This window comes from Sminthopsis crassicaudata, chromosome 2 (assembly GCF_048593235.1).
Source record: "Sminthopsis crassicaudata isolate SCR6 chromosome 2, ASM4859323v1, whole genome shotgun sequence".
Taxonomy (NCBI): domain Eukaryota; kingdom Metazoa; phylum Chordata; class Mammalia; order Dasyuromorphia; family Dasyuridae; genus Sminthopsis; species Sminthopsis crassicaudata.
In genome coordinates this window covers 193927507-193953604 of record NC_133618.1, presented here as the reverse complement: position 1 = coordinate 193953604, position 26098 = coordinate 193927507, and the positions used below count along the sequence as shown (strand labels likewise).

At 34.6% G+C, this 26098-nt stretch overlaps 1 protein-coding gene across 31 annotated transcripts in view; it reads left to right on the top strand.

Moving 5' to 3' along the window:
* MYT1L (myelin transcription factor 1 like) overlaps window positions 1-26098 on the top strand; it is a 693632-nt gene that overhangs the window by 525142 nt on the left and 142392 nt on the right. For 30 of the 31 annotated variants that reach the window (XR_012486139.1, XM_074288020.1, XM_074288013.1 and 27 more), the window contains 3 exons: window positions 672-762; window positions 3227-3334; window positions 14760-14971. The exons of the other annotated variant lie outside the window; for it this stretch is intronic. Coding sequence is in view for 29 of the 30 variants with exons in the window: in XM_074288020.1 (XP_074144121.1) it covers window positions 672-762; window positions 3227-3334; window positions 14760-14971 (411 nt within the window). In the remaining variant the exon portion in view is untranslated. The remainder of the gene's footprint in view (window positions 1-671; window positions 763-3226; window positions 3335-14759; window positions 14972-26098) is intronic. 31 annotated transcript variants of the gene reach the window in all.

Here is a 26098-nt window from a genome sequence, read left to right as displayed (position 1 = left end):
ATCCATCTTCACCAAGCAAACCACTTAGTTGAATATCCTACTGACAGTGAATTAGGAACATTATTTTTCTATAAGAAAAAACAACATATTATCATTAGTAAAGTTCTTGCTTGTTAATTTTACATTATGAAATGATTGTTCACGTAATTTGTCTAGCTCCTCATAGTAATATTTAAGGAACAATATAAAAGTTAATTCTGAAAAAGTCATTATTATAAATTGGTTTGATTTATACAATAAGGTCTGCTCCTTCATCCCTTCCCCCATTTTCCAACCTATGTAATAATCTGGAATTGAAAATTTACAGATGTTCAAGAAATATCACCAATTTACATGCAATTCTGTGGCTAATCAATATTCAGTACTAATGTATGGAAAATATATCAGTAGTCCCTTGCTTCATTGTGACACTAGAGACAAATTAATTATTACATTCTCTATCCTCCATAACTCTCCTCGTGCTCCTGTGCTCTGCATGCCAATTAGAATGAGATCAGAAATTCTCTCTTTCTTCCCTTCCTGTGTTTTTCTGACCATGCCCATCACCAAAATTTGAAGGAATGTCTATTGTAAACTAACCCAGCCTCTTGTGATAATGATTACATATTCTTGTATTCTTAGTGTTTCTATGTTTTAATACTCGACTGTTTTCTCTACCTCTTCTTGTCAAGTTCTTGCCATGCATGAAAATGTTCTCAAGTGTCCTACACCAGGCTGCACAGGGCGCGGGCACGTAAATAGCAACAGGAACTCTCACCGAAGGTAAGAAAAGCACTCTGGGACTTGATGTTAAAGGGATAAAACCTTCCCAATGGCAGCATTCCTAGTGAACCCTTCCAAGGGTATGTGCTTCCTAAGGCACTTCTCTATCTTACAGAAGGTGACAGATGGTCTTTGGTGTGCTGTTTAAAAGAATTAAGAGTATGTTCACATATTGCATGTAGAAGACAAATGCATGTTTCCCCTTTTTTGCAGGTTGAGTTGAATTGTCTGTATCCTTTCCTCAGGTTCCATCTGATAGCTCAGATCCAATTATCTTACAAGTATAATTCAGATTCTTTTCCACTGGATAAATTCCTTTGCATTTGTCCACTTTGGAAGATATCTGACACTTTTTACCTCACTCCCTCTGCACACTGAGATTTTTGTGAACTTTCCCTCACAGGACTCAGCTTTGTTTACTACCTGGAATTCATTAATGAAAAACCTGAGTTCTGAGAAATGCACTGCTCATTCCAAAGAATGAAATGAAATTGATGCCAGAACCTATATCTGAGGAGTTGTTATATAATTAATTACCTCTGCAATCAAAACTGTCCCAATATATCCCCATCTTTTCTACTATAGTTAACCAGTGTTATAACCCCTAGGATACTGTTTTATCTAAACTATGAAAGAAGAGAATACAAGTCCTCACAAATAGCTGGTGCTTAATAAATATTACTTGTATTGAACTGTTGTCTTGGTGTGATAGAGTCAATGGTTTAGGTGTTGTTCTTAGTACTACTGGCAAAACTAAAGTGCTCCACCTCTGATATAAAGCTAGAAAGAGAAGTTAGTGGACAATTGTCATATGTAATGCCTACACTTCCAGTTTCCAAAAAATTAGTACGTAATAAAATACATAAAAGTCATACCAAACATAATGTATTCTTCCTTGGATGATTCAGAAAACATTTCATTATGCACAAAGACTCAGAGTCACTATCCTATAAATGTATTCAAATGATGATTCTTTCAGATTCATTTAATGAATGCCAAAAAGACCAGCATCTTTTGCTGGAGCTCTATTTCAAAACAACAAAAAACTTAAAACAAATTCTACATTTTTCTACGACACAAATTCTGGTTTTCTTTCTTGTCCTAACCACTCTTTCTGTGTATTATTAAAACCTTCCTAAAACCACTCCATGTAAACTGCCTTTATATCAGAGAATGAGCAGAATTTACAAGAATTTCCTGTTAATGGATATTCCCAGATTTCCCTGATATCACACAGGATTATGGGCTTTGCATAAATGAAGAGTGTTGCTAAAAGTTTCACCTTGTTTCATTTTTGTTTACCTATCTTCATTGCTTGGGTTATGTGGCCTGAAACTACCACACCAGAACCTAGACTATTAAAGATTTACCAGATTAAATATTTGTGAAGCAAAAATCTGGAGAGAAAGATAAAGTATAATGAAAAGAATACACCATTTGATTATAAAGCTACTTCAAACTCAACTACTTCATTTTCTACCTATGTTATCTTGAACAAGATCCTGACCATAAATGAGAAGGTTAAATTGGACCATGTCTTAAGTCCCTGCCAGATTCTCTTTCTGTGATCCCATGTCAATGTTCAGCTCTTGTGTTCTTGTATTTGTGTTCTTATGTTTAAAATTCAGGTGATAAGATTGACAATATCTTTTACCTCATATTTGTATAGCAAAAGTTACAGTAACCCAAGTACCAAAATGTCACACAGAATGAGCTCAAATGAACAGGACCCATTTTAAGACCCACAGTGTCAGTCATGCAAACAAGGTGCCTCAAAATATCAGAGTTTGGTAGCAACTGAATGTCAATCTGATATCCTCTCACCACTTTTATTTCCATTCATGTGGAGACCACTAAAGAGATCTGGCCAGAAAGGGATTCAACAGACTATGATGACAAGCAAAAGAATTGTTTCTAGTACCAGCTGACAGATTTTTACAATTTCAACTAAGAGCTCCATCTGCTGGTACCAAGTCATTTGTTTCCACACTTGGGAAATTTGGAAATTTGTCCCTAAAGAGTTCGTTATATTCTTATTTCCAGATTTGTTGAGTATCATAGAACAGAATTGGAATTTGGGATTCCAATTTATCTACATCTCATGTTATCTCAATTGGGGAAAAAAAAATTTTGAACACTTCCAATTCAAATGCATTCAGGTTATCCGTGCCCTCCAATAATATTGACTCATTAAATATTCACACATGTGAGCAGCATCAGTCTTGTAGATTAGAAACAAAAATCAGAGTTAACAATTTCACTAATAAATGAGCAAGCAAGAAAAATATAATCTACCTTCTCTAAGTCAAATAGAGAGAAGAGCATTTGTGAATACCTAGACACTTATTTCACTTTTCCAGTCAGTACCTTGTGGGGCTGACTAAGGAAAAGATGTAAGGTGGTAATTGGACAGGTATATCATAAAACTATTTTGAGACAATTAAATTCCTTTCTCTAATTGCAGCCTCTCTGGATGCCCTATTGCTGCAGCAGAAAAACTAGCGAAAGCTCAAGAAAAACACCAGAGCTGTGATGTGTCAAAATCCAACCAGGCGTCAGATCGAGTTTTAAGGTATTAAATTTTGCCAATAATAGACATGGGGCTTAAAACAAGGATTCCTCTAAATCACTAAAAAACCAGTTGTTCCTAAGTGATTAGTTCTCTAAGGTACTGTTTGAGATCATTTATCAATGAAAAAGAGTCAATGAAGCAGTTTGAGATAATAGAAAAATCTTTGGAGCTAGAATCAGAATTCCCAGATTAATGAAATTTAGGTTCTTTAAGGAGACAAATAATCAAGGGTGAGTCACTGAGAATCAATTTCTTAAAGCACAGCTCTGATTGATAATATTTAATGTCCCATGCTCAAAAGTTCTACTAAGTGCCTATTGGCTCTAGGATAAAATACAAATAAAATATTACTTCTGTTTAATATTTAAAGCCCCTCACAATCTGGTTCCAGTTTATCTTTTCTGGACTTATTAAACATTTCTCCCCTTAATACATTCTCCATTCTGTCCAAGCCCACCTACCTATTGTTTTTCAAACATGACAATCTATATCCTTTCTCCATAAGGAGATAACTGTCCCTTTTTTCTAGAATATACTTTATTTTCACTTCTCTTTGGTATATTTCAAAAGGATCTTGATCTTGAGTTCTTCTTTCTTGCATGAGGACTTTCCTGATCCCATCAGATGCTGGTGGCATCCTAGTCCCTCTCCTCCCCCCCAAAATACAGTATATTTTAATTACTTATATGAATAGACATTGTCTGTCCTGAAATATTAATCTCTTTGAGAGAAAGGTCTGTTTCATTTATTTTTCAATCAATATTATCTACCAAAATATATAACACAGATTAAACACTAAATGTTTTTTGCTTCATTAATTGATCTGGAAAATGATAATAATAATGCTTCTACCATTCATCATAGAAAATTCTTGAGAGAAAAGTGATTCCCTCAATTAAAAAGAGATATATAGAACTACATTATTAAAGTTGGCATAATAGAAAAGATAAGGATACCCGACTAGGTTGTTCTCAGCTCTGCCACCAGCAAATATATGACTTTAATCAAGTTCCTTAGTTTCTCTAGGCCATGATTTTCTCATGGGGTCAAATTAGATGAACTTTAAGGATTCTTCCAGACTATAGTCCATAAATTGCCTAAAACTTTATAAACGTTGGAAGAATGCTTTAAAATTATTCCCAAACTGCATTTTCTTTAAAATTTTTATAAAGTTGTTTTCTATTCAAACTACCGATGTTAATGCTTTTGAAACAATGGTGAATTGTTCTACTATAATGATCTTCTGTTTACCCAGGACTTTTCATACAAATGCTTTCATTCTTGCTTGCCATATCTTTTGATCCCTCAAATTTCCCTGTAAGGTAAATGGAAGAAAATGTTACTATCATATTTTGACAGCTTGAAGTTGCCACAGCACAGAAATGTGAAGAGCTTCCCTAAGGTCACAAAACAGGTTACACTGATGAGGTATCTAGATTTATAACTCACTAGATCCTACATTTGCAGAATCTAGGCAAGTGAGATGATTGTCAGTAGCAGCTGAGCAGTTGACCAAGATTTAAATAAAACTTCAAAGTTCAAAGTAGATAGACATTTGTCTAGTTTCCTGTTACCTTTCCTCCCCTGCCCACAGGTACCCAGTAAATTATCTATAACTGTCTTTGAATCCTCAGCTCCTAACAAATTTCATTTTTGTCTTTGAATTTTCAGCTCCTAACACAATGCTTAGCATATACTAGGCAATTAATAAATTCATGCATTCATTTATTAATTTGCTATACTGTCCTCTGGCAAGTCTAAAGACTTCTGCCCTATGTACAATATTAACCTTTTCCTCCCTCACAACTCAAATTATCTCAGTGCAGGGATTTTTGAGCTAGGTGTTAAGAATGAAAGACATCATTTAAAAAAAAAAATCATACTGATATGTAATCTAACAGGCCAACCTTGTCTAAGAGATTTTGAATTTCAAAAAAGATTCTTAATGATAAGAAAATGAAGTTGGCAGAATGTGACTGAAAGAGATTTTTAGCAGAATTACAGAATCTCATGTTTGGAAGGGAACATAGTGGTTACTTTGATGACATAGTGAATAGTGTGCTGGGCCTAGAGTCAGAAAAGCCTGGGAAGTTCAAATGCAGCCTCAGACACTTATTAGCTATGTGACATTGAGCAAATCACTCAGGACTTATTTCCCTCATTTTCCTTAAGTATAAAATGAGAATAATAATAGCAACTACCTACCAAAGATGTTGTGGTGAAAAATAAATGAGTTAGTATTTGGCAAACACTTAGAACAATACTATCTTGCACATTATTATTATCTACTCCAAACTATACCTGCAATCCTCTACACCACAGCTGTGCTTGAAGACTTTTGGTAAAATAATAATAAAAAAAAAAAAAACCCTACCTCTTAAGTTAGCCCCTTCAGACTTCATGTAGCACTATTCCCTGAGTCCCAAATCAGAACAAATATATTTCTTCCTCAATATAGCATTCCTTAAAATCCTTTAATGCAGTTCTATTTCCCCTAATTTTTCTCTTCTACAGGCTCAACATTTCCAGTTCCTTCAGCACAAACTCAAATAAGCACAAATTCAAGGCCTTTTATCCTTCTGATTTACCCTCCTTACAGTTAAGAGTATACAACTCATCATTTCCATGCACAGAAATGATGGGCATTGAACAAAATAGTTTTGATGTGATTCTAACCAGAGTATAATAGGAATATCACCTCTTTGCTGTTGGACACTATGGAATTCAAGATCTAATTAGCTGTCTTGGCTACAGACTCAAATTGAGCTGATGGTCTATTGAGACACCCCAATTTTTTTTTTTAAATTATGAAGTGTTATCTTGGCTTCTCCAAGTTCCAATCCTATGATCTTATGATTCTAATATCTTAAAGGACCTCTTTTGATAAATTTAAACTTCCAAAAATTATATCATTTAATAACATAACTTCTTATTGAATAAAGTACTCTGCAGTTAACATAGCTCATATGTCTATAACTGCTTTCCTTAACAACTATTTGAAGTGAATAAGTCAGGCAATTATAATAATAGCTAACACATAGCACTTTAAGGTTTGCAAAGCACCTTACAAATATTGTCTCATTTTATCCACACAATAAGCCTGTGAGGTAGATAGTGTTAATCTCATTTTTTACAGATAAGAAAACTGAGGCAAAGAGGTTAAATTATCTTCTGAGGTTCATACAACTATTTGAAGTCAGATTTGAAACCAGGTTTTCCTGATTCTAAATGCAGGACCTAACTGTATTATCTGTAGTTTATAGATGAAGAAACTGAGATGAAGCAACTGGCCCACAATCATATCCCTATCACCAGAGACTTGACCCAAATCCAGGTATTCTGGCTTCAAAACTAGGGCTTTTCCCACTGTGCCACACTCTCTTTTGATGCAGGAGCTGAATAGAATATCCTAGTATACTGAAAAACAATGTTTGCCTGTATATGGAATAACTGGTAGAGTTTTTGTCTCCAAAAAAAAGCTGTATCAAATATCATATAGAAGAAGATCCTGTAGCCTCTGGTTTCATAAACGTCATAGCATTTCTGATGACTGATAACTGTGTACATTCCTCACCACATCCTAACTTGGGGGAAAAGAGGCCTTTTTTTTCATGATTATACACACGTATACACACACACACACACAGAGTACACTTTCTCTTTTTAGAGGTAGAAATTCCCCAGAAACCCTGGCAGAGATGTCCAAGAGCAGCAACTGTCTCTCCAGCAGGCTGATCTTGTTATTGGGTTTTCAGTTTGGTTCTGGCCTCTGGCACTGTCATGTGATCCCCATGTCCAATATCCAATGCAAGTCATCCTGAACTTCACCTACCTCAAGGATTTTCTCCTTCTCTTATTCTATACAAAAAACAACTTAACTGTGTGAGTTAAAATCCCATGGGCTGAAATTTTTAAAAACCCTATATTTGGCTTATTCTAAGGAATCATAAAGATTAAGTGGAAACTGACAATATGCATATTCAAATCCCTGAAACTGTTGTTGCTGATTTTGCACTTTCAACTAAGATTCATTCATATGATAATCAATTTGGAGTTGAAAGGGTCCTTAGAAATCATCTTATTGAACCTCCCTAATTTTATGGATAAAGAAACTGAGGTTCAAGAAAGTTAAATGATCTTCAAGGTCATAAGTGATAAGTACAGAGTGAGGATTTTGAACTCAGATCCTATTCTATTCTATTCTATTCTATTCTATTCTATTTATTCTATTCTATTCTATTCTATTCTATTAAGTGCTCCTCCCACCATCCTTCTCTATTTCATGTTCTTGCCACTGTCTTTGAATCTAGTCTTGAACCACTCCTCCAACTCCCTCACTGTTTTTTTTTCATCCTTCTACTTCATGCAAATGAAGTCTAATAAGGAATAGCATAGAATGTAGACCAAACCATTCTCTCCAAACAATTCCCCATATCATTAATATTCCTAAAGTATGTTTATAGTTAAGTCATTTTCCCTGTAGAGAAACCTTAAATAGCATCCAATGCCTATAGAAAAAAAAGTCCACAATCTTTGATTTAGCCTGATATTCAAGGGTATTCAGATATCTTGTCGCAACTTATTTTTTTAATCTTACATCACATTATGTCATTGTAATAATGTATGCTACTATTAAAATTGGATTATTTCTCTTTAGGTACAACCTCTTCTATAAAGTGTACCCATAACCCCAGCTAAAAAAGAACCACCATTCCTTTCAAGTACTATAACATTTTATTCAAAGCTCATTTAGCAAGAGAGTAAGCTGAAACAGTATATAGACATACAAAGTTTTTCTCTGCTTCATTAGTATCTAGTCATGTTTTAATTTCATTCATATTTACTTTGGCATGCTTGCTTTCTCTTACCCTTTTTCAGATTCAGTTTTCTCATGTATAAAATAATGACATCTATCTCATGAGTTTTTTGAGGATCAAATGTGATAATATATAAAGTGCTTCACAACAATAAATGTAGAAAAATTAAATCCCTCTGTAGACATATATCCAAAAGGAAAAACTAGTGAGCAAATTCATTAATTAGGTTGCTGGTCCACAATAATGTCAACTCTAATTATTAATTTATTTGAATAAAATGTTTTGTCTTTATAATGGACAGTGTCTCTTGGTATCTTCATATAACTTAAAATGAATGCTTCAACATTTTTCAGGAAATGTGAGTTGGTTATAGACACAATATACAATTGAATTCTATAGTATGTGACCACTATATGTAAGATACTGTATTGGATGCTGAGACACACACACAAATGGCCTCAAGAAACTTACATTCTATTTCTACATCTCAGTAATAAGTCTTTGTGAGTGGCTAAAGCAAGAAAAAAACCTTTCACCAGTAGGCCAATTCATAAATATAGACATACCGAATCTATTATCTATTCAGGCCCAAAGACCTTTCCATTTTGGTACTTGTGCTTATGCTACTCAGGCACAGCCTTTGAGAAGTCATGGTCAACTCTGGACAAAAATGAGAACTTGGGAGAAGAGATTTAATGTGTATTTTCTTTCATGGGTCTGTTAACATTTCACACTTGCAATTTAAGCATCAATAAGAATTTCATGTACTGATATCTATCATCAGTATGTAGGGACTTAGATCAGCAAATGGTTAACCTTCACAAGAGAATTAGAAATCAAAAACTAATACATGAATTTGCTTATGGTTCTTTCCAGCTAAAGAATTTGCCATTATGATATTTTTAGCTTTAACATTTTTTTCAGACCTATGATTTCATCATTCCAGCCAACAAAGAAGCTCTTGATCCTTTTTGTGTGTCACAGACACCTTTCCAAGTCTGATTATAAGTATAGATCCATAGATCCCTTCTCAGAAGAATATTTTAAATGCATAAAATCAAAGATATAAGATTACAAAGAAAACCAATATATTGTATTAAACTAGTCATACACACACACACACACACACACACAAAATTATCATAGCTTTACATTTAAAACAATTGTTTTCCAGACATATGGTTTCAACAGTGAGAGGTCAATCAATCAATTTTGAAGTATTTATTAAACACTTACCATGTGCCAAGGCACATGAGATAAAAAGCTATAGTTAAACTGTCCTTGCTCTAAAGAAACTGGTATTCTATCTAAGAAAATTTACATCTATACATATACACAAATTAGATACAAATTTGATTGAAGGAGGAGGATTACAGCCTTTGTAGGGATCAGCTCCTGCAAAAGATAGTACTGAAGCTGAGTCTTGAAAGCTTCCAAGAGTTGGGGATAAGAAAGGAGTGTATTCAAAACATAAAGGAGAACCAGTGCAAACACATGAAGATAGTAAGTAAAGTGGTGTATATAAAGAATAGTAAAAAGACTAGTTGACTGACATTACTTATCTGCAACTTTCTTTGAAAGTTCTGTACTTAGAGGTTTAGGATTTGCCTTTGATAATAGAATCAGCCAGTATATTTCAGAGCTAGGTCATGAATCAAACTATTCCCTACTTCAAGAATGGTCTTCTACCTACTCTTCCAGGTAAATTAATAGTAATTACATACTTTAAAAAGCAAAAAAAAAAAAAAATTAAAAACTTTTCCTCCCTGGAAACTCTCAATTTTTCTACAAAGATAGTGTAAAAAATGCTGCATATATGAAAATATTCATAAATAAGTGGTTGGAGAGTTGTAACTGTAAATGGATGACATCTGAATACTTTCAAAGCCCAGACAAATAAATTAATATTAGGGGAAATATTGAAAGAAATATGCTAATATTTTGTACTATATAGTACCACATCTATACATATATATCCACTCTGTTTTCCATCTAGATGATTTTCACTAAATCTACATTTATAAGAGTATTTATTTCACTTCCTCTTATTATTTTCTATGAAAACAATATTTTTTGGCCTACTTGAGATTTCCATGGTTTGATCCTAAGGCTGAACGAGTCTATTGTCTCAAGGAATCCAGCAGTGAGTGTCCAATACAAGATTCTTTTATAGGGTAACAAGAACAATGACAAAAGGGGGAGGTACCTGGATGGGGATGACCTAATGGGGGGGAAGAACCTAGGATGAGGATGACATAATGGAGACAGGCATAATGGAAGGAGGTGCTAGAGAGGCTCCTGATATTCTAATGATGTCTAAAATAAAGACCTTTATCCCAAACATTAAGAGGGAATGACTATAGCCTAAGTTCTAAGATATAAGACCTTTATCCTGACATTAAGAAGGAATGGTTATAACCTGAGGCAGAGTAACTGAATAGGACAATTAGGGAAACTGGATCAGGAAATTAAAAAAGAACTGTGGCACAACATTCCACACTTTCTCTCCTAACTATTCAAATCATTGAATTACCTTCCTTTAGAAAGTCTTAGCACCATAATTTTTACCAACCCTATGTAAAGTAAATAAATCAAATAAAAAACAAAATTAAGCTAGAAAAATGCAAGGACTCATAGCAAGGACAAATCTTTCCCTGATAACCCCAGAATTAATCAGCAATACACAAAGCTCCTCATTGCAATTATGTCAGGTCCTCTGCAGTTGGGGAGCATATGGACAGTTCACTGTGAGTTAGGTCTATGGTCATTTGTGCATTCAGCCTCTGCTTACAGAGCAACAAGGCTCAAGACAGTTGTGCTGCCCATTCAGAGGGGCAATCCACTTCAGGGGAGAAGGGTGAGACTTGGAGTAGCTCCACCTGTCCCTGCCCAGAGGAACAGACAGGGCTACAGAAAGGATCAGATTTCTGAGTAGATTATGCAGTTAGACCAAGGCAGGTAAACCCCAAACTTTTAGAGGTCTGATACCAAACTGCAAGGTCTTTTTAAGTATGCTGAAATACTAATTAAGGAACTGGGGTAACAGGAGTGGAGAAACAGATCAGAGAGACTACCAGTTCCAAGACAGGTGTCTGATTTCTGGTTGTTTCTAAAAAAATAATTCCCAAAACTGAGTCTGCTAGGGCAATTCAACAGAATAAGGGATTTCAAAGTTAAAGCATAACCAGCAACTCATAGTCCAATAAATTTAACCAAGGAGTGAAAAATGAAAAGGACTGTTTAAAGGTCTACCAGTTAAATCTGAACTAATAAAATAGAGGGTGGGGCAGAATTGCCTAAGAAAATACACTAGTTTCCCCAATTTCCTATGTCTTCTTCCCTTTTTTTCTTACAGAAAGGAATTATCAAATAACCATTCCACATATAAATACCAAGTGAATCAAAATCCCTATACAGACAAAAATTCCCTTAAACATAACAGCAATAGTTAACCATTTCCATCCCAAGTAATACAGTTAAAATTTTAACAATTTAACCACTTTCCCATTCCCCCATATTAGTCCAAATTACAAAAGGAGCAGGGGCAATGGTTTTCTTAAAAACTGCTTTCTGCTGAAGATGGACGGAGATGCTCAGTTCAGGAAGGGGGATGGATGTGGTATGGGGTGGTGACAATCAAAGCTGATCTAGGTCACAGAAGCAAGTCAATATATCTGTAATTTGACCAAATCTAGGGAAAAAAAAAACCTAGAAATCTAACAAAGAAAGATTAGAACAGTCTGAGATAGAAAGACTAGTCCACAAGGACTGCTACAAGATGTGGTCTCTCATTAGTTAGAAACCTATAATGATTAGATTTAATCAGATTGGAAATAGCAAAGTATGACATAATAATTGCATTAACAGTTTCTTATTGACCATTGCTCTGATTATAGAAATCAGTTACAGGAGGAAAAAAATGCAGTAACAAATTAACTACAAACCCAAGAAATTTTACCTCCAATAACAAATCCCATTAACCAAACTTTCAGATAAATCCTAAACAGATATTTACCATAACCTTATTTATACAAATTAGTTTGCTCCTTTTAGCCAAGAGCCAGTGGCTATAATTTGAAAAAAAAAAAAAAAAAAAAGTCTGGAACAAAGAGGCAGGGGGGAGGAAAGATGAACTAAACTGCAGCCCAAGCTAACTAGATGCTCCATAGCTGAAGTAGCAGAGAGCAGTAGGGGGTGAGCTTACATTTTCATCTTTGAAGACAAAAGATCACTCTCACCAAAGTGGTCTTCCGACTGGAGGGCTCTGACCTCCAGAGGCCCAAGGTTCTCAATGTTGGAGACATTGGAGGCAATGAAACAGTGACACTGCGCCAAACATTCGTGCCTGTGCGGCCAGGTCGACAGCAGTTCATTGTCAGCTTGGACAGCCCTCAGCTCTCCCAGGTGCATAGAGTCATCGAGGTAGATGTGGCCCCTGCTTCTGGTGGGAAGCCCAAGTTAGCCCTTAAAAAGATCCCTACTCCACCAACCTACTCCACCCAAACTAGCAGAAATCAGTGTGGGGGGCAGGGTGAGGGGAGGAGATTCCATAAAACCCACATGTCCAGCAGAGCTGGATTTACAACATAACTTACAATGTTATAATACAGGTAACAAACTCTGAACCAAAATATAGCTTTAAATTCTCAATAATATAAAACTGCTTTTCCTATCATATTTCATATAATGAAATAGCAGTTTTTCTTTCTCTCCCTCTGGCCCCATGTGGCCATTATTCCCAATGGACTTCTGCTAAGCTCCAACTTTGCCAGAGTTGGAGCCTTCAAAAAGTCAGATCCAATTAGAGGCATGTTACTCCTTTCAGGCAAGTTAACACAACTTCACTTTAACAAGCTATTGTTCTTTTAAGATCTTATACTTAAAGATAACTAAATCTAACCAGCATAAGCAATTATTTCCCACAATTTTAAAATTGCCCAAAAGAATACTTAGAAGAAATCTAGCATGCAAAGGCAATAGTAACATTATTTCCCAAATTTAGAATCATCCTTAAATTCCTAATCAAATGTTTTCTCCAGCTGGACTTCAGAATTATTTACTAAGTACAGTTGCAACATTGAAATAACCAATTCCCAAATTTCTTGATCATTGTTTTTAAACTTAACAGAGCTCTTAAATTAATAAAACAGACAAACAAATTACACAGAATACACTACACACATAGACTGAGCAGTCACAACATTTAACAAAGACCAGGGGCTACCTGGAAAGAATAGCCCAGAGAGAAGACTGAAGCCAACTACTTCCCTCAGATGCTAGGATACAGAACAGAACAGTACAGAACAGGTCTTAAGACTTAACCAGATGGTACCCCAAAAGGTACCCAAACAGACTTACTCTCCTGTGGCCAAAATGGGTTTGTCTACCATCAGACTGTTGTGGCTGGAAACTGCTCTCTTTCCTGGAGGCTTTGGAGAAAAAAAAAAAATCTAGGGGGGACTGGCCTCTTCAGGCCAAGAATTCAAATGAGCAGCCACCCTGAGGCCCAAGGCAGAAACCAGAAAGTCTCTTATCTCTAATCCTGCTCATTTTCTAACATCTCACTGGGGAGCTCCAAAATGTAATGCCAGAGAAACTGAGTATTTAATACAGAATTTATTAAATGGAGAGATTTACTGGGACCAAATGGATCCATGGTTTGATCCTAGGGCTGAACGAGACTATTGTCTTAAGGAATCCAGCAGTGAATGTCCAATACAAGATTCTTTTATAGGGTAACAAGAACATTGACAAAAGGGGGAGGTACCTGGATGGGGATGACCTAATGGGGGGAAGAACCTAGGATGAGGATGACATAATGGAAACAGGCATAATGGAAGGAGGTGCTAGAGAGGTTCCTGATATCCTAATGATTTCTAAAATGGATAAAGACCTTTATCCCATCTAACATTAAGAGGGAATGACTATAGCCTAAGGTCTAAGATATAAGACTTTTATCCTAACATTAAAAGGGAATGGTTATAACCTGAGGCAGAGTAACTGAATAGGGCAATTAGGGAAACTGGGTCAGGACATGAAAAGGAGAACTTAGCACAATACTATCCAACTTCTATAAGGATTAGTAATTAAAGAAACAATGGATATATTGTAAATATATTTAATGAAACCTACTTTTGAACTCAGCATAGTTAGGTGGTGTGATGGATACAACATTGAGTTTGAAGTCAGAAAGACTCCATTTCCTCAGTTTAAATCTACTCTTGAGATACTTACTAGTTATGTGACATAGAGCAAGTCACTTAACCCTTTTTTGCCTCAGTTTCCTCATCTGTAAAATAGACTGAAGAAAGAAATGGCAAACTACTCCAGTATTTTTGCCTAGAAATGGGGTAATGGAAAATCAGACAAAACTGAATAACAATAAAACTGAACTTCTGAATTCAGAAGTAGTTGCTTTTAGTTAGGAAGTTTATTCGGTACTATGTAATTAATGTTTAACTATGGCTTAGGAAAATATGCAGCATTTTTCTCATAAATACAGAGATAAGTTGTGGTTTTTAAAATAAAATTTGTTAAAACTGCTTTTTATCCAAATTGTATCCTAAACACATGCATAATAACAACTTTCCATATCTTTTATGTTTCAGGCCGATGTGCTTCGTAAAGCAACTAGAGATCCCTCAATATGGCTACAGAAACAATGTCCCCACAACCACACCTCGCTCCAACTTGGCCAAGGAACTAGAGAAATATTCCAAGACGTCGTTTGAATATAACACTTACGACAATCATACTTATGGCAAGAGAGCCATAGCCCCCAAGGTGCAAACCAGGGATATATCCCCCAAAGGATATGATGGTAGGAGGTGCACACTCTTATACATGAGAGACAAGTTTGCCATTAATAATGTTGTTATTGTATATATCAGTTGCCTTCAAATAAGGCTCATGTTTGTGGTCATTAAGCACTTGCCAAAGGATTGCCACCACATTGGCAGCATGACACCATGTACTTGAACCCTCCAAAGTTCACACAGGTATGTGTGAATTGGCCCCACTGGATGCTTAGGAAGAACAGGGAAGGTTTTCTTCTCTTCACACCTCCAGGGTACCACAACCTTGGAGTTTACAGAAAGGGAAGGAAAGAATCAGGATGATTATTTTGCCTGGTCTTGGTAAGAGACCTTTTAGTTCAACTTATCCAGCTTTTAGCTCAAATAGGCTCTTTAGTTTAGTGTAATGGAGATCTGGCACATCAGCTTGTTCAAATGACTTGTTTTTATATGGCAGACACTGGGAAAGATGGCTTCTGGAAAAATCCTAAGGATGTACAAAAGCAGTAACTTTGAAACAGTGTGAAACATGCATGGACATTCCGAAGCTGGTTCTGGTTAACTAGTTAGTATAGACTTTTCTTATTGGCTGCATAGCCAGAACTGTCAGTATTTTTGGAAAGGAGCCTTGGACTTGAATTTAGGAAGAAATGGATTCAAACCCCTTCTCATACATTTCCTATCTGGGTAACTTTAGGGCAAGTCATATAACCGCTCAATTTTTTTTTTCTTCCCCTGTAAAATGAGGATAATAATAGCACCTACCTCACAGGGTTGTTGTGAGGATCAAATGAAATAATATATGGATAGTATGGATGGTGCTTTGCAAACCATAAAGCACTATGTAAATGGTATTATTATTGTTAATAGTAACAATAATAATAAAGGCTTCTCCCCAAAATGCGGTTCCTTAATCTAAACCAGTTTTAGAACGTCCATGTTCCCTCCATAATTTCCTCATGGCATTTTCCTTACACAATATCACAATTCACCTTGAGACCATCTCCCCAGTATCTTTCACATAAAAAAAAAAAAAAAAAAAAAAAAAAAAAAAACCTTCTGAACAAGCTGATGGAGTCTGCACATGTGCCAGACCTCCATGATACTAGTAATATTCCAAAATATGTAGAATTAATAAAAAACTACAGAAAGTGTGATAATGAGATAGATAATATGGGGACAGTGATAAGGCATACTTTGGAAACACAGGAGTCGCCCCTACTGTATTCTCTCGGCTTCTTTGAAAACCCAACTGTTTCATTCCATATCCTTCCAAAAACTCAAGAATCATATGCTTGCTTTCTGGAATGGAAAGGAGGGGAAAAAACAGGATGTAATGTATCTGCTATCTCACAATAGAACTGTTTCACTTGTTTCTTTCCTGTTTCCTCTTTCTGAGTGAGAGAAATCATGAATATGATGGCATATAGAAATAAAAAAGAAATTAACAAAATATAATACAAGCAAGCAAGAAATAAAATCCATGGATTTCTTAAGAAACTGGGTATTTCTCTTATCCATATTTTGAATCCATTGACAAAAGCTTCCAAAAATGTTTACAATAGGCCAATTTATTTTATTATTAACTTGGTAAATAGTTGTTTTAAAGGGGTAGAATAAGGCCCATTTTTTTCTCCTATAAATTCCTAAATTAATCATTTCTTGGTAAATTTTGATAAAATATTACAAGGTGTAGGCCCTTGCTTATTTAAAAATCTTCTCCATGTTCTTACAACAGAGGGGGACGAGAGAAATTATTTTAAGATCTATTCACTATTTGGTAAATGTTTAAGTAAAAGTCCCACATACTAAGGTTTCCATCAGAATGCTTAGAAAATGAGTTTTAATAAATTGAATTTAAACAAAAGTACACCCGAAATGAATTTCAGTTGTTGTCAATGATGCCAAAATCTATCAGACTACTTTTTTTTTTTCTTTTCTTTGCCCAACATTGGGATATTAATTCTCTTTTCACAAAACTATGGTTACAGACAAACATGGTTTTAGAAGATCAGCTTAAATATGCATTAGCCCCAAGAAATACCTAAGAGCTGGTTCTCAACATAAATTAATGATTTAGGGATATGTTGCTTTGATTCATCCTTTCCTCTGAACGTATAGAACCTAAATAAGACTACACAAAATGAAAGTTCTGATTTAAATTCCATTGGTTTTTAAATGTGAGTAATCTTTCCATTAGGTGTTCATTTTAGGTGATTATTTTTTTTCCATTTTAAGACTATCCTAACTTCTTGTACCCATGACTAGATTGAACCTTCATAATGAGATAAAGAAATCCTGAGTTAATTTGTAGTCAACAAAAAAATGAAGATGAAAGTGAATTTTTCACAACAGATGTTACTATGCTCAAATAATTACTATCACATTCAATTCAGAGCCTCATGCCATGACAGAGTATCCACTGTCAAAAAGATATGCAGAACATGGACCTCAGTCAGTCAACAAGTCTTTATTGATCATTTTAAAAAGTTAGTTCCACTGTCCTTGACAAATACTTGGGGTGTACATATTAAAGAATAAATAACTTTCTCATCATTCACCATGAATAATGTAAATTGATCCTATGTTTTTGAAAGTGATAAGAAAGAAACTGGAGAAAGTTCTCAGAATTAAATTGCTAGACCCCGGATAGTTGGTTGGATTTAAGATTAACTACTCCTGGATATTGTTTTTTAAATGTAATCAGTTTCTAGGGAGTTGCTTTATAATCTTAAAATGTCCTTCTCTAAGTTCTTAATTTAATGAGATAGGTAATGAAGAGACATCTTGCATATCATTGGAATTTAATAAGCATTTGTTGAACTGAATTGAATAAATGCTGTTATAGAATTTAGAACTGGAAGAAGTTTTAGTGATCACCTATTTCAACCATCTCATTTAAACCCAAAGCCTAGAGGTGGAATGATATGGTGAAGTTCACAGAGACAGTAAATGGCAGTGCCAGGTTTTCAACATAGGCCTGCTATCTTCAAATCCAATTATTTTCCCACTATACTGAATGTATGTGATTTTGTATCTTTTTAAAGAAGAATGGCAAAATAGAGCATCTAAAAAGTAACAGGAATTAAGAAACTAAAGACAGTGGTGATGAGAGCATATATCCTCATAAAAAATACCATCATGTCCTTTACAATATAAGCTTAGAGGATGGCATGAAGACTTGATGCTGTAATATTACAAACCAATCAGGTTATAACAGTTTTGTAATACAAATGAATATTTGGAGAGTACATGATTCAATTCTTGGTATATTGAAATCTTTATAATTGTAAAAAATGTTTGGTTGTACTATACCCCAAGCTATATGATGCATCACTCTACACCCCACTACCCACCCTTAATTTTCAGTTTCTCTGTTTATTCATTGGCTTCTTCCTTACTACTTATAAATATGTCTAGATTTTCCCAACTTTTAAAAACCTTAATTTGATCCCATCATCTCCTCAAGCTATTGTTCCATTTCTCTTCCCTTTCATAGCTAAACTAGGGTGAAGGGAAATTGCCTATATAATCTTTGCTTCTCTATATTTTTCACCGAATCTTCATTCTCAATCTTGTAGCAATCTGTCTTCTAACCTCATTATTAAACCAAAAGTGTTCTTAATGAACTATTATTTGTCATATCTGATGAAGTTTTGTTCAGTCTTGCCTTTTTTACCTTCTGCTTCATTTGACACTTGACTAACCCACTTTCTAAAAACCTTTCTTTCCCTATAATTTCATGACATTGTTTACTCCTGATTTTTCTGCTGACTGTAAAAAGCTTCTTCTTTTTGGTGCCCCATAAATGATCATCAACCTTATCTATCACTTACATGTAGCAGTACTTGTCTTCTCTGTATTCACACTCTAGGTAGAAACCTCCAACATTCATGTATCCAGCCTAAGTTTCTCTCCTGAATTTTAGACTCACATTACCAACTTCCTTTTAAACAATTCTAATTAGAAATGAGTTGTCCAAAAGAGAATGTATTATCTCTTTCTTCCTTCCAAAAACAAATTGTCCCTCTTCTTGGAACACAACTAGTCCTTTTAGTCATATAGGATACTTAAGTTCTTTAACTTTCACTTCATTTACCCTTGTCTCTGGTTATCTATGATTTTTATTTTACCCATTCAATTTGAATTTCTTTCTTGAATTTTTTCGAATATTTACACAATCAAAAGAAAAATCACAGTCAGAATGAACCTCAGAGATCATTTGTTCCAGTTCCATTTAGATAAGAAGCTCCTTCAAAAAAATCAGCAAATGACCATCCAGCTTTTTTTTAATCTCTCATTCCATGTTTTGTTCCATTTATAAAACACAGATCTCTATGCTTTCATATAAATCACTGATAAAAATACAGAAAAGCTCAGGACTAAATATAGCTCTTTAGAAGCATTATTCCAAATTTATATTGACCTATTAATGACTATTCCCTATTCCAATCATTCAACCAAATTTGAACTCACTTATCTGTACTAACATTTAATTCACATTTCTGCACCAATGTTCAAAGAATAAAACAAAAGAAATATGTTGTATCCTTTGCTGAAATGTGTAAATTGCATAAACAATACTTCCCTGATCTACCAGTCTATTGATCCTACAAAAGAAAATAGTTCATTCTGTCTTGATGTGTACTTGATGAAAGCATAAAGATCTTTAGTGATTTCTGCTTTCCTTTCTAAATGTTGTGAAACCATTCTTTTATTAGTACTTTCTAGAAATGTCTAGCAAATAAATTCATACTCATTGTTCCAGAATTTATAGATTCGATTCTCTTCCTTTTTTTTTTTTTAATTGGTAGGGAAAGGAAGGCAGGATATTGCTTGTTTCCAGACCTATAATACTTATTCAATTTTCTATGAGCTTTAAAAGAATGCTGATAATGGTTCTGTAATTGCATCCACTATTTCTTTTGATACCCTGGAATAGAGTTTTTCTGAAACTAGCAATTTATAAGATTATAACACATCTTTACCAATAAGTTGTCCCTCTATCTATAACCCATGAGCTGTAATGCTGGAGAAACTGAGGCAGGATAGAGATTAGAGAACAATTTAATATTTTATTTGAAAGGGAGAGATTTACTGGGACCAAATGCATCCATGGTTTGGTCCCAGGACTGAATGAGACTATCATCTCCAAGAATCCAACAGTGAATGTCAGAAGATTTTTTTATAGGGTAACAAGAATTGTAACATAATGGGGGAGGTACCTGAGATGGGGATAACATAATGAAGGCAGGCACCTAGGATGACATAATGGAGGGAAGTACTGGAGAGGCCTTTATCCTATCAAACATTAAGAGGGAATGATATTAGCCTGAGGTCTAAGAGATGAAATCTTTATCCTATCAAACATTAAAGAGGGAATGGTTATAACCTGAGGCATAGTAACTGAGTAGGACAATTAGGGAAACTGGATCAGGACATGAAAAGGGAACTGTGGCACAACAAAGCCTCCATGCCAAAGCTACTCACTCGGAGTATTATGTTCAATATTGACAATAATGATGATAGTTATAATTTATAGATCATATTTATATTGCTAAAGAATTTTTATACATCATCTCATTGACAGTATATGCAAATGAATGTCATCCCATCTCATTTACTGAGACTCCATCTCTCATTCCCCATATTACTGCAGTTCCCAATCAAAAGTCCCCATCCTTTTGTCCTTAAAACATAAAATTATAGGATCAAAACCATAAAGCCAAACAGAACTAAGAGATCTTAGAGGCCACCAGTCTAATTTTATTTTATTTATCTAACCTAATACAGTAAGGAAACTGAAACCCAGGAATGTCTCACAAATAGCAAATTATAAAAACCAAGATTCAAACTCAGATCCTTTAATTCCAAATCCAAGGTTGTTTTGCTTTGATATCCCCTTTTTATCATTCATTTTTCTGCCAAATTCCTAAAACAGGAGGGCTATTCCTTAACTTCCTTTCTCATTTTCTCATTCATTTCTTTTTTTTTTTAATAGTTTTATCAGATATATGCATGGGTGATTAGTAATTTTACAACATTGACAATTGTCAAACCCCCTGCTCTATTTTTCCCCTTCTTCCCCAGACCGCAGGTTGACCAATACATGTTAAATATGTTAAAGTATAAATTAAATACAATATATATATATATACATGTCCAAATAGTTGTTTTGCTGTACAAAAAGAATCGGACTTTGAAATAGTATACAATTAGCCTGTGAAGGAAATAAAAAATTCAGGCAGACAAAAGTAAAGGGATTGGAAATTCTATGTAGTGGTTCATAGTCATTTCCTAGAGTTCTTTCTCTGAGTGTAGCTGGTTCAATTAATTACTGTTCTATTGGAACTAATCTGGTTCATCTCATTGCTGAATATGGCCACATCCATCAGAATTAATCATCATATAGTATTGTTGTTGAAGTATATAATGATCTCCTGGTCTTGCTCATTTCACTCAGCCTCAGTTCAAGCCTTTCTAAAATCATCCTGTTGGTCATTTCTTACAGGAGAATAATATTCCATAATATTTATATACCACACTTTATTCAGCCATTCTCCAATTGATGGGCATCCACTTAGTTTCCAGTTTCTGGCCACTACGAAGTTTCTCATTCATGTCTTAAACTCCCTCAATCTAGCTACTTTCCCAACACTATAATAAAACTATTCTCTTGAAAGTACCTAACAACTTCTGCATTATCAAACTCTAAATAACCTTTTTGCAATCATAAGATTAAATACCTTAAGATAATATCTCTAGAGCTAGAAGAGACTTCAGAGGTCATCTTGTTTAATCTCCTAATTTTACAGAAGAGAAAACTGAATCCCAAAAAGGTTTTAAGATGGCCTAAGGTCATTCAGGTTATAAGTGTCAGATCAATATTCAAATACAACTCTCACCATGTGATCTCTAGCTACTCCTTTTAAAAAGACTAAGCTTTCTTGACTTCCATTGCACAGCACTTCCTAGATTGTTTCTTCTTATTCTTATCCTTCAACTTTTTGTACCTGCCAAGACCAGGTCCCCAACTTCCTGGTCATCTCTACACTTAAACACTCAATTAGTTTACCTATCCTCACCTTAGCTATACTTTCATATTTTATCTTCCTGTTGGTTATTACAATAGTACCTCAAACTCATCTTTTCCAAAACCATATTCCTTAACATCTATTTCTACAATGATTTCCTAAATTTTCTACTTATGTTTATATTATTCTTAGGTTCCTAACTTTCCCAGCTCAAAAGCCTGAAGGCAATGTAACAGAAGAGGCTTTCGAGTCAGAGGACCTAGCTAATCACTTAATGTCTCTGGACCACAATTTCCTTACCTGTAAGATAAAGGATTTGATTCATTGACTTCTAAGCTAACTATAAATCTAGATTCTTGATCCTTGTTGAGAAAGAGCAGCGAATTTGGAGTTACCTCCTTGACCTTCCTCATCTATAAAATCTATAAAAGAAGGTGTGAAACTAGATGACTTCTGAAATTTTTGAAGTTCTATATTGATAATTAAATGATTTTGTGTGATCTTTGACATTTTTTTTTCTTCTTTCATATCTATCAGTCTTCACGATTCTTAAATTCATCTCTTTTTCTATTTCCAATATCATCACATTGTTACAATACTTTTCTGCTCAGTCCTATATTCCCTTATGGCTCATCTTTCTGCTTCCAGTTTCCCTGTGCAGCATGCCACAGCTACTGCTCTGATGAATCTTCCTGTAACACTGGTTTCATAAAGTCAGTCTCCTTGTTATATCTCCTAACCCATCTATGTAAGTCCATAAGTACCATTTGATACTTCCTACCTTACTAATTTTACCCATTCTCTTTCTCCTACCTAGAATTTTCTCTCCCTTTCTTTCCACTATTCTATCAATCTTTCAAATTCCAGCTCAAATGCTACTTTCCCTGTGGCATTTCCTCTAAAAGCTCTAATCCATGTTCAGCTCTCCTTTCTCTTAACTTCTTCTGCAATAATTATTTGTGCCATACAATTAGGGTCCTAATAATTATTATCTTAAGTATTTTTCTGTAATGTACAATTCAGTAATTTGTTATAAATGGTCTCAGTTAATTGCTTCATAGGTTTACATCTAGTATCCCATACTAGATAGATTGTAAGCTCCTTGAGGGTAGGATGTCAGCCTTCTATTATAGAGAGCCGGAATTCTGGAGAAGTATACTTGAAACAAGGTGTTAACTCAGTGGAACTGATGAGCTCTAGTTCACATATATACTTGGTACTTAGCATGGTCATGTAATGGTTCTCTAGTTCACACATATATAGTATGCTGTAATGACATAATTGTAATAGGGTAATTATACAAATGTATATATCTATATCCCATAGGTAATTTATAAGGAGAAACTTCTTTCAAAAAAGCCTTCTTTTCCATGGAAAAATTTTACTTCAAAATCACAGTTTGCTTGAAAAGCTTGCTGCAATAATAGGATCCTATTTCAAATAATCAGATCCAGTTGTGCCAATTAGCATATGTAAAGAGTCTGAGATAATCTATATAGACTGATCATAGATTTGTAGCCAAAATAGTTCTTAGAGGTCATCTAGTCCAATACTCTCTGAGGAAACTGAGTATTTAACATTTACTAGTTGTATGACTGAGCATGACAGTTATATCTCTCAGGAAGAATTTGAACCAATGTTGTCTTGTATCTAGGATCAGCACTTTATTAATTATATCCATGGCCTATGGAGTCTCCTCCCATATGTGTGTTCACATGGCTTAAGAAGCATTTTGGGGCAGTCTGAAGGGTTGTTTTTCTTTCATTTTAGCTTACTGAACACACCCTGGAAGAAAACTCTGAAAATCTTTAAAACAAAGCTTAGGTATGTTTGCGTCTAAGGTTTCTCCAAAATATGGGTATAGGTCCTTTCTAGAAAAAGAAATCCATGTTCAAAATGAATATCAACCAGGCAGCTAGATGGGCAGAGTGTGGTTCTTGGAGTCAGGAAGATGAAAGCTCAAATAAGGCCTTAGAACCATGCAGCTGATTGACTCTGGATTATGTCACTGTCCATCTCAATTTCTTTATCTGTAAAGTATGTATAATAAGAGCACTTACCTCCAAGAATTGTTTTGAGTATAAAATGAAATAATATGTATATATTGCTTTGATAATCTTATAGTGCCTTATTATTATTTGTTAATATTATTTCCTCTACCACGGAAAATTTGTAAGATACAAAATAACTGAAAGGTATATATGAAGAAATAGAGAAACAAAATATTTCAAATAACTAGCCTATAAAACTCATTATAACTTCAGAAAGGTAAATACAATTTTAGAGGACTATTGAACATATATTTTGCAGTCAATACAGCTCAGAACTAAATTGGAGAAACCCAGAGTCTAAAGTAAATTAAAGAAGCCTGACTGACAAAATTTTAATACTTTCTAGGTCTTTATTCTTTTACTTTGGGGTCTTACTTGTAAGAACATAGTAATGCATTTGCTGCAGGAACCAAGTATATAGGAAAAGATATCTTTAACATCCCAGGACCATATATTTAGAACTAAAAGGAAGATTAAAGGAGATTGGAGGAGTCATTAACAAATTCCAAGAAGGTTCTTGCAGACTTTTGAAACTAGTGAAAATATTTCAGATTCAAGAATTTTTTTTTAACCTTTGTTTATAGCTTACCACAAGAAACATCATGGTCAGCTATGTTGTGGCTAGCATAATTTTTGGTACTAGGAAGCATTAGATTCAAGCCCTGTCATTGAAGTATTCCAGCAGTATGACCTTAAGCAAGACTTTCTTAAACTCTTACTGCTTCAGGCAATTCATTGCTTCTGTATTCCTCCCTATTTTGCCTCCAGTAGCACTAGTCTGGGATGGAAGAAGGGAATTAAGTCCCAATCTATCAGAAGTTCAGATTCCAAGTATAATTTTATAAGTTGGGTGACTCCAGTAAAGTGGCTTAACCTTTCAGAGTCTCAGCATCTAGAAAATGGAAATGACTAATACCTATAGTACCTGACTCATAGGAAGTTTACTGCTCTGCCAATTTAGTCATCTATAGTATAATAACGTGTATATACATATATATATAAATATATGTAGCTATATCTATATTATTTTAAGATACATTCATGTGTATGTATGTATCTGTCTGTGTAACCTGAAGTTGAAAATGAAAACACCAAAGGTCAGACCCAAATCACACAAGCAACAATGACAAAACTAGAATTAAACTCTGACTCACAGAATCTCTGAAATGGAAGGGATCTCAGATGCCTTTCCCCTAATTTCAAATCCAAAGATTTATATTTTCATTAAACTATACTAGGCCAGGGTTCTCTCATCACTTTTTCCCCAAACCTTTTGATTTTGAATTATTTAACATGTGTAATAAGTTGGAACGTCCATCTGAAAATTAAACTGGAAAGTCTTGATTTAAGTCTTACTCTTGGCATATAGTGGCTATGTGACCATAAGAAAGTTACTAAGCTCCTAGTTGCCTCCCCAGGCAATTCTCAGGCTTTAAATTTCTACAGAAAGAATACAGAACCAATCCAAATAGATAAATATATTAAATAACTTATACTGCACTAATACTTTGGGGACATACATACAAGTATATGAAGAAGCAACATAGAATAGCAATAGTCAGCCAATCTATATGACCCTAGGAAATCATATAACTTTTCAGGCCCCTAAATAACTCTGTTCTGCATTGGCAGAGTAAGTTCTACAATGAAAACTCCCTATAATATAAATCATATGTCTGATTTCTGGTAAATAGTAGGCACTTAATAAATATTTATTAATTTGTTTATTAATAATATATAGAAAGGCATACCTATTACTTGTTGAGTCATGTCAGTGAGGTCTGACTCTTTATGACCCCATTTGGGTTTTTTCTTGATTAAGATTCTGGAATAATTTGCCCTTTCCTTATCCATCTCATTTTACAGATAAAGAAACTGAGACAAACATGACTAAGTGACTTGCCTAGGTCACACAGCTATTGTCTGAGGCCAAATTTGAACTCAAGAAGAGTCTTCCTAACTCATGTCTGACATTCTTTCCATAGCACCAGTCTGATAAGGAAATTCTATACCATGTTTTTAAAGATTAAAAAATACTACCTATTCAGTATTGAACCAAACTTTCTAA